Below are 16,648 nucleotides of genomic sequence, written 5' to 3'. Positions count from 1 at the left end.
AGTGAGGTTGTTACTAAGACGCCCAGTGAGGTCCAGTGAGGTTGTTACTAAGACGTCCAGTGAGGTCCAGTGAGGTTGCTACTAAGATGCCCAGTGAGGTCCAGTGAGGTTGTTACTAAGACGTCCAGTGAGATTGTTACTAAGACGTCCAGAGAGGTTGTCACTAAGATGTCCAGTGAGGTCCAGTGAGGTTGTTACTAAGACGTCCAGTGAGGTTGTTACTAAGATGTCCAGAGGGGTCCAGTGATGTTGTTACTAAGGCGTCCAGAGAGGTTGTTACTAAGACCTCCAGAGGTGTGCAGTGGGTTGTTACGAAGATGTCCAGTGAGGTCCAGTGAGGTTGTTACTAAGACGTCCAGTGAGGTTGTTACTAAGACCTCCAGAGGTGTGCAGTGGGTTGTTACGAAGATGTCCAGTGAGGTCCAGTGAGGTTGTTACTAAGACGTCCAGTGAGGTCCAGTTGGGATGTTACTTGGACGTCCAGTGAGGTCCAGTGAGGTTGTTACTAAGACGTCCAGTGAGGTCCAGTGAGAATGTTGCTAGGACGTCCAGTGAGGTCCAGTGAGGTTGTAATTAAGATGTCCAGAGAGGTCCAGTGAGGTTGTAACTAAGACGTCCAGTGAGGTTGTTACTAAGACATCCAGTGAGGTCCAGTGAGGCTGTTACTAAGACGTCCAGAGATGTCCAGTGAGGTTGTTACTAAGACGTCCAGAGAGGTTGTTACTAAGATGTCCAGAGAGTTCCAGTGAAGTTGTTACTTGGGCGTCCAGTGAGGTCCAGTGAGGTTGTTACTAAGACATCCAGTGAGGTTGTTACTAAGATATCCAGTGAGGCTGTTACTAAGACGTCCAGTGAGGTTTTTACTAAGACGTCCAGAGGGGTCCAGTGAGGTTGTTACTAAGACGTCCAGTGAGGTCCTGTGAGGTTGTTACTAAGATGTCCAGTGAGGTTGTTACTAAGACTTCCAGTGAGGTTATTTCTAAGACGTCCAGTGAGGTCCAGTGAGGTTGTTACTAAGACATCCAGTGAGGTTGTTACTAAGACGTCCAGTGAGGTTGTTACTAAGACGTCCAGAGGGGTCCAGTGAGGTTGTTAATGAGACGTCCAGTGAGGTCCAGTGAGGTTGTTACTAAGATGTCCAGTGAGGTTGTTACTAAGACGTCCAGTGAGGTTGTTACTAAGACGTCCAGTGAGGTTGTTACTAAGACGTCCAGTGAGGTTGTTACTAAGACGACCAGTGAGGTTGTTACTAAGACGTCCAGTGAGGTTGTTACTAAGACGTCCAGAGAGTTCCAGTGAGGTTGTTACTAACACGTCCAGTGATGTCCAGTGAGGTTGTTACTAAGACGTCCAGAGAGTTCCAGTGAGGTTGTTACTTTTAGATAAGCTAACTTCTTAGTAATGACTCGGAACGTCGGTTTTGATACGAAAGCTTCTTTTTTTAAGAATACTTGTTTACGTTACATTTAACAACAATTGTTTTGGTACAAAGCAATGCAGGTAAGATGCTGTCGGAAAGTCAGCCACAATCACTAAACACCTGCACATAATTGCCGCGTTATCACTCATTCCTCTCGCAAGGCATTCTGGGACTTGCAGTCAAAAAACATAATTCAACACAACCCAATACAATTACATATGCAAATAAATCTAAAGATTAACTCAAACACATTCAAGTTACAACAGTTACTAACAGTGAGGTCCAGTGAGGTTGTTACTAAGACGTCCAGAGAGGTCCAGTGAGGTTGTTACTAAGACGTCCAGAGAGGTCCAGTGAGTTTGTTACTAAGACGTCCAGAGAGTTCCCGTGAGGTTGTTACTAAGATGTCCAGTGAGGTTGTTACTAAGACGTCCAGTGAAGTCCAGAGAGGTTGTTACTAAGACGTCCAGAGAGGTTGTTAATAAGACGTCCAGAGAGGTTGTTAATAAGACGTCCAGTGAGGTTGTTACGAAGACGTCCAGTGAGGTTGTTACTAAGACGTCCAGTGAGGTCCAGAGAGGTTGTTACTAAGACGTCCAGTGAGGTTGTTACTAAGACGTCCAGTGAAGTCCAGAGAGGTTGTTACTAAGACGTCCAGAGAGGTTGTTACTAAGACGTCCAGAGAGGTCCAGTGAGGTTGTTACTAAGACGTCCAGTGAGGTTGTTACTAAGACGTCAAGTGAGGTCCAGAGAGGTTGTTACTAAGACGTCCAGTGAAGTCCAGTGAGGTTATTACTAAGACGTCCAGTGAGGTTGTTACTAAGACGTCCAGAGATGTCCAGTGAGGTTGTTTCTAAGACGTCCAGTGAGGTCCAGTGAGGTTGTTACTAAGACGTCCAGAGAGTTCCAGTGAGGTTGTTACTAAGACGTCCAGAGAGTTCCTGTGAGGTTGTTACTAAGACGTCCAGTGAGGTTGTTACTAAGACATCCAGTGAAGTCCAGAGAGGTTGTTACTAAGACGTCCAGAGAGGTTGTTACTAAGACGTCCAGAGAGGTTGTTAATAAGACGTCCAGTGAGGTTGTTACGAAGACGTCCAGTGAGGTTGTTACTAAGACGTCCAGTGAGGTCCAGAGAGGTTGTACTAAGACGTCCAGTGAGGTCCAGAGAGGTTGTTACTAAGACGTCCAGTGAGGTTGTTACTAAGACGTCCAGTGAAGTCCAGAGAGGTTGTTACTAAGACGTCCAGAGAGGTTGTTACTAAGACGTCCAGAGAGGTTGTTAATAAGACGTCCAGTGAGGTTGTTACGAAGACGTCCAGTGAGGTTGTTACTAAGACGTCAAGTGAGGTCCAGAGAGGTTGTTACTAAGACGTCCAGTGAGGTCCAGTGAGGTTGTTACTAAGACGTCCAGTGAGGTTGTTACTAAGACGTCCAGAGATGTCCAGTGAGGTTGTTTCTAAGACGTCCAGTGAGGTCCAGTGAGGTTGTTACTAAGACGTCCAGAGAGTTCCAGTGAGGTTGTTACTAAGACGTCCAGAGAGGTCCAGTGAGGTTGTTACTAAGACGTCCAGAGAGTTCCTGTGAGGTTGTTACTAAGACGTCCAGTGAGGTTGTTACTAAGACATCCAGTGAAGTCCAGAGAGGTTGTTACTAAGACGTCCAGAGAGGTTGTTACTAAGACGTCCAGAGAGGTTGTTAATAAGACGTCCAGTGAGGTTGTTACGAAGACGTCCAGTGAGGTTGTTACTAAGACGTCCAGTGAGGTCCAGAGAGGTTGTTACTAAGACGTCCAGTGAGTTCCAGTGAGGTTGTTACTAAGACGTCCAGTGAGGTTGTTACTAAGACGTCCAGAGATGTCCAGTGAGGTTGTTTCTAAGACATCCAGTGAGGTCCAGTGAGGTTGTTACTAAGACGTCCAGAGAGGTCCAGTGAGGTTGTTACTAAGACATCCAGTGAGGTCCAGTGAGGTTGTTACTAAGACGTCCAGTGAGGTTGTTACTAAGACGTCCAGAGATGTCCAGTGAGGTTGTTTCTAAGACATCCAGTGAGGTCCAGTGAGGTTGTTACTAAGACGTCCAGAGAGGTCCAGTGAGGTTGTTTCTAAGACATCCAGTGAGGTCCAGTGAGGTTGTTACTAAGACGTCCAGAGAGGTCCAGTGAGGTTGTTACTAAGACGTCCAGTGAGGTCCAGTGAGGTTGTTACTAAGACATCCAGAGAGTTCCAGTCAGGTTGTTACTAAGACGTCCAGAGAGGTTGTTACTAGGACGTCCAGTGAGGTCCAGTGAGGTTGTAATTAAGATGTCCAGAGAGGTCCAGTGAGGTTGTTACTAAGACGTCCAGTGAGGTTGTTACTAAGACATCCAGTGAGGTCCAGTGAGGCTGTTACTAAGACGTCCAGAGATGTCCAGTGAGGTTGTTACTAAGACGTCTAGAGAGGTTGTTACTAAGATGTCCAGAGAGTTCCAGTGAAGTTGTTACTTGGACGTCCAGTGAGGTCCAGTGAGTTTGTTACTAAGACATCCAGTGAGGTTGTTACTAAGATATCCAGTGAGGTTGTTACTAAGACGTCCAGAGGGGTCCAGTGAGGTTGTTACTAAGACGTCCAGTGAGGTCCAGTGAGGTTGTTACTAAGACGTCCAGAGAGGTTCAGTGAGGTTGTTACTAAGACGTCCAGAGAGTTCCTGTGAGGTTGTTACTAAGACGTCCAGTGAGGTTGTTACTAAGACATCCAGTGAAGTCCAGAGAGGTTGTTAGTAAGATGTCCAGAGAGGTTGTTAGTAAGATGTCCAGAGAGGTTGTTACTAAGACGTCCAGAGAGGTTGTTACTAAGATGTCCAGAGAGTTCCAGTGAAGTTGTTACTTGGACGTCCAGTGAGGTCCAGTGAGGTTGTTACTAAGACATCCAGTGAGGTTGTTACTCAGATATCCAGTGAGGTTGTTACTAAGACGTCCAGAGGGGTCCAGTGAGGTTGTTACTAAGACGTCCAGTGAGCTCCAGTGAGGTTGTTACTAAGACGTCCAGAGAGGTCCAGTGAGGTTGTTACTAAGACGTCCAGAGAGTTCCTGTGAGGTTGTTACTAAGACGTCCAGTGAGGTTGTTACTAAGACATCCAGTGAAGTCCAGAGAGGTTGTTAGTAAGATGTCCAGAGAGGTTGTTAGTAAGATGTCCAGAGAGGTTGTTACTAAGACGTCCAGTGAGGTCCAGTGAGGTTGTTACTAAGACGTCCAGAGGGGTCCAGTGAGGTTGTTACTAAGACGTCCAGTGAGGTCCAGTGAGGTTGTTACTAAGACGTCCAGAGAGGTTCAGTGAGGTTGTTACTAAGACGTCCAGAGAGTTCCTGTGAGGTTGTTACTAAGACGTCCAGTGAGGTTGTTACTAAGACATCCAGTGAAGTCCAGAGAGGTTGTTAGTAAGATGTCCAGAGAGGTTGTTACTAAGACGTCCAGAGAGGTTGTTAATAAGACGTCCAGTGAGGTTGTTACGAAGACGTCCAGTGAGGTTGTTACTAAGACGTGCAGTGAGGTCCAGTGAGGTTGTTACTAAGATGTCCAGTGAGGTTGTTACTAAGACGTCCAGAGATGTCCAGTGAAGTTGTTTCTAAGACGTCCAGTGAGGTCCAGTGAGGTTGTTACTAAGACGTCCAGAGAGGTCCATTGAGGTTGTTACTAAGACATCCAGTGAGGTCCAATGAGGTTGTTACTAAGACGTCCACTGAGGTCCAGTGAGGTTGTTACTAAGACATCCAGAGAGTTCCAGTGAGGTTGTTACTAACACGTCCAGTGAGGTCGTTACTAAGACGTCCAGAGTTCCAGTGAGGTTGATACTAAGACGTCCAGTGAGGTCCAGAGAGGTTGTTACTAAGACGTCCAGAGAGTTCCCGTGAGGTTGTTACTTGGACGTCCAGAGAGGTCCAGTGAGGTTGTTACTAAGCCGTCCAGAGAGGTTGTTACTAAGACGTCCAGAGAGATTGTTAATAAGACATCCAGTGAGGTTGTTACGAAGACGTCCAGAGAGTTCCCGTGAGGTTGTTACTAAAGACGTCCAGTGAGGTTGTTACTAAGACGTCCAGTGATGTCCAGTGAGGTTGTTACTAAGATGTCCAGTGAGGTTGTTACTAAGACGTCCAGTGAGGTCCAGTGAGGTTGTTACTAAGACGTCCAGTGAGGTCCAGAGAGGTTGTTACTAAGACGTCCAGAGAGTTCCAGTGAGGTTGTTACTAAGACGTCCAGAGAGTTCCAGTGAGGTTGTTACTTGGACGTCCAGAGAGGTCCAGTGAGGTTGTTACTAAGAAATCCAGTGAGGTTGTTACTAAGACGTCCAGTGAGGTTGTTACTAAGACGTCCAGTGAGGTTGTTACTAAGGCGTCCAGTGAGGTTGTTACTAAGACCTCCAGAGAGGACAGCTTTTTTACATCTACGTAACATTGCAAAAATCAGAAACTTTCTGTTCAAAAATGATGCAGAAAAATGTATCCATGCTATTGTCACTAATAGGTTAGACTACTGCAATCCTCTACTTTCTGGCTACCCGGATAAAGCACTAAATAAACTTCAGTTGATGCTAAATACGGCTGCTAGAATCCTGACTAGAACCAAAAAATTTGATCATATTACTCCAGTGCTAGCCTCTCTACACTGGCTTCCTGTCAAAGCAAGGGCATATTTCAAGGTTTTACTGTTAACCTTCAAAGCATTACATGGGCTTGCTCCTACCTATCTCTCTGATTTGGTCCTGCCGTACATACCTACAAGTACGCTACGGTCACAAGACGCAGGCCTCCTAATTGTCCCTAGAATTTCTAAGCAAACAGCTGGAGGCAGGGCTTTCTCCTATTGAGCTCCATTTTTATGGAACGGTCTGCCTACCCATGTCAGAGACGCAAACTCAGTCTCAACCTTTAAGTCCTTACTGAAGACTCATCTCTTCAGTGGGTCATATGATTGAGTGTAGTCTGGCCCAGGAGTGGGAAGGTGAACGGAAAGGCTCTGGAGCAACGAACCGCCCTTGCTATCTCTGCCTGGCCGGTTCCCCTCTTTCCACTGGGATTCTCTGCCTCTAAATCTATTACAGGGGCTGAGTCACTGGCTTACTGGGGCTCTCTCATGCCGTCCCTGGAGGGGGTGCGTCACCTGAGTGGGTTGATTCACTGATGTGGTCATGCTGCCTGGGTTGGCGCCCCCCCTTGGGTTGTGCCATGGCGGAGATCTTTGTGGGCTATACTCAGCCTTGTCTCAGGATGGTAAGTTGGTGGTTGAAGATATCCCTCTGTGGTGTGGGGGATGTGCTTTGGCAAACTGGGTGGGGTTATATCCTTCCTGTTTGGCCCTGTCCGGGGGTGTCCTCGGATGGGGCCACAGTGTCTCCTGACCCCTCCTGCCTCAGCCTCCAGTATTTATGCTGCAGTAGTTTATGTGTCGGGGGGCTAGGGTCAGTTTGTTATATCTGGAGTACTTCTCCTGTCCTATTCGGTGTCCTGTGTGAATGTAAGTGTGCGTTCTCTAATTCTCTCCTTCTCTCTTTCTTTCTCTCTCTCGGAGGACCTGAGCCCTAGGACCATGCCCCAGGACTACCTGACATGATGACTCCTTGCTGTCCCCAGTCCACCTGGCCGTGCTGCTGCTCCAGTTTCAACTGTTCTGCCTTATTATTATTCGACCATGCTGGTCATTTATGAACATTTGAACATCTTGGCCATGTTCTGTTATAATCTCCACCCGGCACAGCCAGAAGAGGACTGGCCACCCCACATAGCCTGGTTCCTCTCTAGGTTTCTTCCTAGGTTTTGGCCTTTCTAGGGAGTTTTTCCTAGCCACCGTGCTTCTTCACCTGCATTGCTTGCTGTTTGGGGTTTTAGGCTGGGTTTCTGTACAGCACTTTGAGATATCAGCTGATGTATGAAGGGCTATATAAATACATTTGATTTGATTTGATTTGATTTGAGTTCCAGTGAGGTTGTTACTAAGATGTCCAGTGAGGTCCAGAGAGGTTGTTACTAAGACGTCCAGTGAGGTCCAGTGAGGTTGTTACTAAGACGTCCAGAGAGTTTCAGTGAGGTTGTTACTAACACGTCCAGTGAGGTCGTTACTAAGACGTCCAGAGAGTTCCAGTGAGGTTGATACTAAGACATCCAGAGAGTTCCGGTGATGTTCTTACTAATACGTCCAGTGAGGTCCAGTGAAGTTGTTACTAAGACGTCCAGAGAGTTCCAGTGCGGTTGTTACTTGGACGTCCAGAGAGGTCCAGTGAGGTTGTTACTAAGACGTCCAGTGAGGTTGTTACTTGGATGTCCCGTGAGGTTGTTACTAAGACGTCCAGTGAGGTTGTTACTAAGACGTCCAGTGAGGTCCAGATAGGTTGTTACTAAGACGTCCAGTGAGATCCAGTGAGATGTCCAGAGATGTTCAGTGAGGTTGTTACTAAGATGTCCAGTGAGGTCTAGTGAGTGGCTGTGTGATAACAGATAGAGCTGGTTGGATAAGATCACTTGAAGGGGGTCATTCCAGTACAGCCTGAGTTTTGTTGATACTTACCAGTCTCTTATCTCTTAACTCCCGGCCACGGTCACAGTGCTGAGAGGAGAGGAGAGGAGGCAGACAACTATATAATAGTCTCCTACTGATCTGATGTACTGCTCCCTCTCTCTACCCCTGTCTCTCTTGCTTTCTCTCCCCCCTCTCTCCTCTCTCTCTCTCTCTCTCTCTCTCCCCTCTCTCTCTTGCTCTCTCTCCCCCTCTCTCCTCTCTCTCCCCCTCTCTCCCCTTCTCTCTCCCTCTCTCTCCCCCTCTCTCTCTCTTTCTCCACCTCTCTCTCTCTTGCTCTCTCTCCCCCTCTCTTTCTCAATCTTTCTCTCTTTCTCTCTCTTTTTCTCCCTCTCTCCCCCTCTCTCTCTCCCCCTACTCTCTCTCCCTCTCTCCCCCTACTCTCTCTCACATCCCCCTCTATCTCTCTCTCTCTCCCCCTACTCTCTCTCCCTCTCCCCCTCTCTCTCTCTCCCTCTCTCTCTCCCCCTACTCTCTCTCTCTCTCCCTACTCTCTCTCTCTCTCTCCCCCCCTACTCTCTCCCTCTCTCCCTTCTTTCCCATCACCCCCTCTCTCTCTGTCTCTCTCCCGTCCGGCCACCCAGGAGTACAGGAAGTGACTTCATATAACAGCTAGGAACCATGATGAGTTTTGGAACGCACCCAAAGGAGTGTCAGCAGCGAATGGAAAAAGGGCAGGAAGAGCAACAGGAACAGGAAACTGATCATCACAACATCCTGATGAGTGTGACAGGGTTTTTCAGATGCCGCTGTGGGTTTGCTCATAGTGCAAGTAGTGTGTTAGTGCGTCACATCCGGTATTGACATAGAGAAGGTCAGTATTGATATATAGAAGGTCGGGGTTGACATAGAAATGGTCAGTATTGACATAGAGATGGTCAGTATTGACATAGAGATGGTCAGTATTGACATAGAGAAGGTCAGTATTGACATAGAGAAGGCAGGTATTGACATAGAGAAGGTTGGTATTGACATAGAGAAGGTCGGTATTGACATCTTTCCGTCAGTCCGCTCGTCCGTCTGTCTGTCCGTCCGTCTGTCTGTCTGTCTGTCTGTCTGTCTGTCTGTCTGTCTGTCCGTGTCCGTCCGTCCCCGTCTGTCCGTCCGTATCCGTCCGTCTGTCCGTCCGTCTGTCTGTCTGTCCGTGTCCGTGTCCATCCGTATCCGTCCGTCTGTCTGTCTGTCCGTGTCCATGTCTGTCCATCCGTGTCCGTGTCCGTCCGTCCGTGTCCGTCCATCCGTCTGTCTGTCCGTCCATCCGTCCGTCCGTCTGTCTGTCCGTCCGTCTGTCCGACTGTCTGTCCTCTCATTCAACCACAGTTTATTTCATTACCCGTTAGAAGACATCTCTGAATTAAAATATGGCTTATTCATTTGTTTTCTTAGCCTGGTTCAACCCTACACCTGGTTCAACCCTTCACCTAAACCTGGTTCAACCCTACACCTAAACCTGGTTCAACCCTACACCTAAACCTGGTTCAACCCTACACCTAAACCTGGTTCAACCCTACACCTGGTTTAACCCTACACCTAAACCTGGTTCAACCCTAAACCTGGTTCAACCGTACACCTAAACCTGGTTCAAACCTAACCCTGGTTCAACCCTACACCTAAACCTGGTTAACCCTAAACCTGGTTCAACCCTAAACCTGGTTCAACCCTAAACCTGGTTCAACCCTAAACCTAAACCTGGTTCAACCCTACACCTGAACCTGGTTCAACCCTACACCTAAACCTGGTTCAACCCTACACCTAAACCTGGTTCAATCCTAAACCTGGTTCAACCCTAAACCTGGTTCAACCCTACACCTAAACCTGGTTCAACCCTAAACCTGGTTCAACCCTACACCTAAACCTGGTTCAACCCTACACCTGGTTCAACCCTAAACCTGGTTCAACCCTACACCTAAACCTGGTTCAACCCTACACCTAAACCTGTTTCAACCCTAAACCTGGTTCAACCCTACACCTAAACCTTGTTCAACCCTAAACCTGGTTCAACACTACACCTAAACCTGGTTCAACCCTAAACCTGGTTCAACCCTACACCTAAACCTGGTTCAACCCTACACCTAAACCTGGTTCAACCCTACACCTAAACCTGGTTCAACCCTACACCTAAACCTGGTTCAACCCTAAACCTGGTTCAACCCTAAACCTGGTTCAACCTTACACCTAAACCTGGTTCAACCCTAAAATTGGTTCAACCCTAAACCTGGTTCAACCCTAAACCTGGTTCAACTATACACCTAAACCTGGTTCAACCCTAAACCTGGTTCTACCCTAAACCTGGTTCAACTCTACACCTAAACCTGGTTCAACCTTACACCAAAACCTGGTTCAACCCTAAGCCTGGTTCAACCCTAAGCCTGGTTCAACCCTAAACCTGATTCAACCCTAAACCTGGTTCAACCCTAAGCCTGGTTCAACCGTAAACCTGGTTCAACCCTACACCTAAACCTGGTTCAACCCTAAGCCTGGTTCAACCCCAAGTCTAAACCTGGTTCAACCCTAAACCTGGTTCAACCCTAAGCCTGGTTCAACCCCAAGTCTAAACCTGGTTCAACCCTAAACCTGGTTCAACTCTAAGCCTGGATCAACCCCAAGTCTAAACCTGGTTCAACCCTAAGCCTGGTTCAACCCTAAGCCTGGTTCAACCCTAAACCTGGTTCAACCCTAAGCTTGGATCAACCCCAAGTCTAAGCCTGGTTCAACCCTAAGCCTGGTTCAGACCACCTTGTTCTTAGAGTCCACTGAAGTGTGTCTTCCTTCTTAGCTGTTCCATAGTCATCTGATGGTCAGAGAGGAAAATCCCCACATCCTGCCTCCTTGCCTAACCCTGACTAACCCTGTACTCACTGACGATGTGGGCTCCTTGTTGTGGGTATTCAGAGTACGGCTTGTGTGGTGTGTTTGTAATACGGTCTACCATATGTGTCACGATGCATAGTTCATCGCTCATAAACCATAAACAGTAGGAGCAGAGAACAGCTACGTAAAACAAACTGGCTCGCCACAACCCGCCGTTGCTACCGTTAACTGGCGTGAACAGCAACAACCACAAGGCCAGATGAAAGCAGAGCTTCTGACTGTGTGGTTCACTTATCCTGTTCTGCTCTCACAGTCCCTCTGCTACTCTGCTGTACCAAAACTGGCGACTGACAGAGGCACAAATAGGCCTTAACGAGCTGTGTGTGTAAAACCTTAAACCACGTCGAGCAGAGCAGTTCACTCGCTATCTATCAGTACAGCCGTCTGCCATCAGGTGGTGTAAGGATAATGTAGAGACTGGCAGAGAGAGGGCACTGCCCAGATCACAGACAGAGAGAGGGCACTGCCCAGAGCAGAGGCAGAGAGAGGGCACTGCCCAGAGCAGGGACAGAGAGAGGGCACTGCCCAGAGTAGAGGCAGAGAGAGGGCACTGCCCAGATCACAGACAGAGAGAGTTGCACTGCCCAGATCACAGACAGAGAGAGGGCACTGCCCAGAGTAGAGGCAGAGAGAGGGCACTGCCCAGATCACAGACAGAGAGAGGGCACTGCCCAGAGTAGAGGCAGAGAGAGGGCACTGCCCAGAGTAGAGGCAGAGAGAGGGCACTGCCCAGAGTAGAGGCAGAGAGAGGGCACTGCCCAGAGTAGAGGCAGAGAGAGGGCACTGCCCAGAGCAGGGACAGAGAGAGGGCACTGCCCAGAGCAGGGACAGAGAGAGGGCACTGCCCAGAGCAGAGGCAGAGAGAGGGCACTGCCCAGATCACAGACAGAGAGAGGGCACTGCCCAGATCACAGACAGAGGAGGGCACTGTACACAAACACACCTCTGTCTGTCTGTCTGTCTGTTCAGCACTGCATGCAGGATATGGTCTGTTTACATGTAATGAAGCAGTGCGCACTGCACTACACCATTACACTACACCATTACACTACACCATTACACTACACCATTACATCACACTACACCATTACACTACACCATTACACTACACCATTACACTACACCATTACATTACACTACACCATTACACTACACCATTACACTACACCATTACACTACACCATTACACTACACCATTACACTGCACTACACCATTACACTACACCATTACACTACACCATTACACTACACCATTACACTACACTGCACTACACCATTACACTACACCATTACACTACACCATTACACTACACTACACCATTACACTACACCATTACACTGCACTACACCATTACACTGCACTACACCATTACACTACACCATTACACTACACCATTACACTACACTACACCATTACACTACACTACACCATTACACTACACCATTACACTACACCATTACACTACACCATTACACTACACCATTACACTACACTACACCATTACACCACACCATTACACTGCACTACACCATTACACTACACCATTACACTACACTACACTACACCATTACACTACACTACACCATTACACTACACCATTACACTACACCATTACACTACACTACACTACATTACACCATTACACTACACCATTACACTACACCATTACACTACACTACACCATTACATTACACCATTACACTACACTACACTACACCATTACACTACACAATTTCAATACAACATTACACTACACCATTACACTACACTACACTACACCATTACACTACACCATTACACTACACCATTACACTACACCATTACACTACACTACACTACATTACACCATTACACTACACCATTACACTACACCATTACACTACACTACACTATTACACTACACCGTTACACTACACTATTACACTACACTACACAACACTGTTACACTACACTATTACACTACACTATTACACTACACTACACAACACTGTTACACTACACTATTACACTTCATACACTACATTATAAAACTACACTACACTATTACACTACACTATTACACTATTACACTACACTATTACACTACACTATTACACTACACTACACTATTACACTACACTAAAAAACACTATTACACTACACTACACTACACTATTACACTACACTATTACACTACACTACACAACACTGTTACACTACACTACACTATTACACTACACTATTACACTATACTATTACACTACACTACACAACACTGTTACACTACACTATTACACTACACTACACAATTACACTACACCATTACATTACACTACATCACACTATTACACTACATCACACTATTACACTACACTATTGCACTACACTATTACACTATTACACTACCCTACACTATTACACTACACTATTACACTACACTATTACACTACACTATTACACTATTACACTACACTACACTATACTATTACACTCCACCACACGAGTACACAACACTACAACAACACTACAACTACTATTACACTACACTACACTATTACACTACACTACACCACACTATTACACTATTACACTACACTATTACACTACACTATTACACTACACTACACTACACTATTACACTACACTATTACACTACACCACACTTTTACACTACACTATTACACTACAGTACACTACAATAGTACACTACACTATTACACTACACCACACTATTACACTATTACACTACACTATTACACTACACTATTACACTACACTACACTATTACACTACACTACACCTCACTATTACACTATTACACTACACTATTACACTACACCACACTAGTGCACAACACCACACTATTACACTACACTATTACACTACACTATTACACTACACTATTACACTACACCACACTGGTACACAACACTACACTATTACACTATTACACTACACTATTACACTATACTACACTATTACACTACACTATTACACTACACTACACTATTACACTACACTATTACACTACACTACACTATTACACTACACTACACTATTACACTACACCACACTAGTACACAACACTACACTATTACACTACACCATTACACTACACTATCACACTACACTACACTATTACACTACACTATTACACTACACTACACCACACTATTATACTACACTATTACACTACACTATTACACTGCACTATTACACTACACTACACCACACTATTATACTACACTATTACACTACACTATTACACTACACTATTACACTACACTATTACACTACACTACACTCTTACACTACACTACACTTTTACACTATTACACTATTACACTACACTATTACACTACACTACACTCTTACACTACACTACACTACACTACACTTTTACACTATTACACTATTACACTACACTATTACACTACACTACACTACACTATTACACTACACTTCACTACACTATTACACTACACTATTACACTACACTACACTACACTTTTACACTATTACACTATTACACTACACTATTACACCACACTATTACACTACACCACACTATTACACTACACTATTACACTACACCACACTATTACACTACACTATTACACTACACTACACTATTACACTACACTACACTACACTATTACACTACACTATTACCCCACACTTTTACACTATTACACTACACTATTACACTACACTACACTATTACACTACACTATTACACTGCAGTATTACACTACACTACACTATTACACTACACTATTACACTACACTTTTACACTTTTACACTATTACACTATTACACTACACTACACTACACTATACTATTACACTACACTTTTACACTTTTACACTATTACACTATTACACTACACTACACTACACTATACTATTACACTACACCACACTATTACACTTCAGCCAACCCGTGGTACAGAAAGCTATTATTTTGAGAAAGAGAGAGAAGGTGAGCTGTGAATGGGTGGGGATGGTGTGGAGGGAATTCGTCACTCTGCGGTGGGTGAACCCAGTTCAACGGCTGATGTCACCGAGAAAAGTAGAACCAAGTTTGGGGAGGTCAGTCAGTCTATAGCAGTTTTTCCTAATTTGTTAACACAAGTTTCCTGAAACTACATCTCAGTTACTCTAAACACCAAACACAAAACAGCTAGCCAATTTCCCCCAAACAATCACAGACATCTTGCAAAAATGAAACTCGGCAATCAGAATAATGTTCTCCCCGCTCAAAATGTTCCTCGGCGTACAAATGAGACACGCACACGAACATCAAATGACTTTAACTTAGTGACAACCGAGATTACACTCAAAACACTACTATCAGAACATATTTCAGTGTAAAAACGAAGATGTTGTTGTTAAACTGTATATTTTTGTTGTGTTTTCCTCAAACAAGAAACAAATGCAAGAACACAAACAAGAACACTACTATCAGAACACAAGAACACAAAGAAGAACACTACTATCAGAACACAAGAACACAAACAAGAACACTACTATCAGAACACAAGAACACAAACAAGAACACTACTATCAGAACACAAGAACACAAACAAGAACACTACTATCAGAACACAAGAACACAAACAAGAACACTACTATCAGAACACAAGAACACAAACAAGAACACTACTATCAGAACACAAGAACACAAACAAGAACACTACTATCAGAACACAAGAACACAAACAAGAACACTACTATCAGAACACAAGAACACAAACAAGAACACTACTATCAGAACACAAGAACACAAACAAGAACACTACTGTCAGAACACAAGAACACAAACAAGAACACTACTATCAGAACACAAGAACACAAACAAGAACACTACTGTCAGAACACAAGAACACAAACAAGAACACAAATGCTGAAATTGTAGTTTTATAGTTCAACATGACTCCATACATGTCAAACAGCGTACCGTAAGCACACATACAGTACAAATCCCCAAATAAAGTAAATATATGTTGCATATATAAAGAAAGAAAAATAGTCCTATTTATACTACTATACTGTATGTAGATAAAGAATAGATTTAGAAAAGGTTCAAATGCAGGCAAATAAGTCAAGAAACAAACACTCCATTGAAAAAGCTAAATCAGTCATGTCTGTTGTTTTGGTCCGGCCACAGATTTTCATCAACATCACAGGCGATATCCTCCTTGGCCAGAAAACGGGGGAAATATCTTCTGACATGACGCATCCACCCACTGACAGGACTCTGCTGGAATGGACTGTCACCACAGGCCTCCTCCATGGCTTGGAGAAGGGTCATACGTTTGTGGGGTTTGCGATTATACACCTTCCACCACCATGCTGACAACTCCTCAATCGGGTTGAGAAATGGTGAAACCTGGGATGGTCACGGAACCAATTGCGGACTTGAGCAGCCCGATGGAAACTCACGTTGTCCCAAATTATAACATACATTTGCTGCTCGGGATCACCTGGCCCTCTCTGCTTGGGATGGGTTCCTGGGGGATGGGTTCCTGGGGGATGGGTTCCTGAGGGGATGGGTTCCTGGGGGATGGGTTCCTGGGGGATGGGTTCCTGAGGGGATGGGTTCCTGGGGGATGGGTTCCTGGGGTGATGGGTTCCTGGGGGATGGGTTCCTGGGGGATGGGTTCCTGAGGGGATGGGTTCCTGGGGGTGGGTTCCTGGGGGATGGGTTCCTGGTGAGTTCCTGGGGGATGGGTTCCTGGGGGTATGGGTTCCTTCCTCTCCTCCTGGGGGATGGGTTCCTGGGGGTATGGGTTCCTGGGGGATGGGTTCCTGAGGGGTGGGTTCCTGGGGGAT

General features: G+C 45.5%; 1 protein-coding gene across 1 annotated transcript in view; it reads right to left on the bottom strand.

The window, feature by feature from the left end:
• Nucleotides 1-16,269: 16,269 nt before the first annotated feature.
• The window catches only part of LOC121839172 (basic proline-rich protein-like), a 1,083-nt gene continuing 704 nt past the window's right edge, over nt 16,270-16,648 (bottom strand). Inside the window, exon 1 of the mRNA XM_042296579.1 lies at nt 16,270-16,648. This exon is cut by the window's right edge and continues 704 nt beyond it. Coding sequence (XP_042152513.1) covers nt 16,270-16,648 — 379 coding nt within the window.

The sequence above is a fragment of the Oncorhynchus tshawytscha genome, linkage group LG14 (assembly GCF_018296145.1).
Source record: "Oncorhynchus tshawytscha isolate Ot180627B linkage group LG14, Otsh_v2.0, whole genome shotgun sequence".
Classification (NCBI taxonomy): domain Eukaryota; kingdom Metazoa; phylum Chordata; class Actinopteri; order Salmoniformes; family Salmonidae; genus Oncorhynchus; species Oncorhynchus tshawytscha.
The sequence above is the reverse complement of the archived record's forward strand: the minus strand, read 5'-3'. Positions and strand labels throughout refer to the sequence as shown.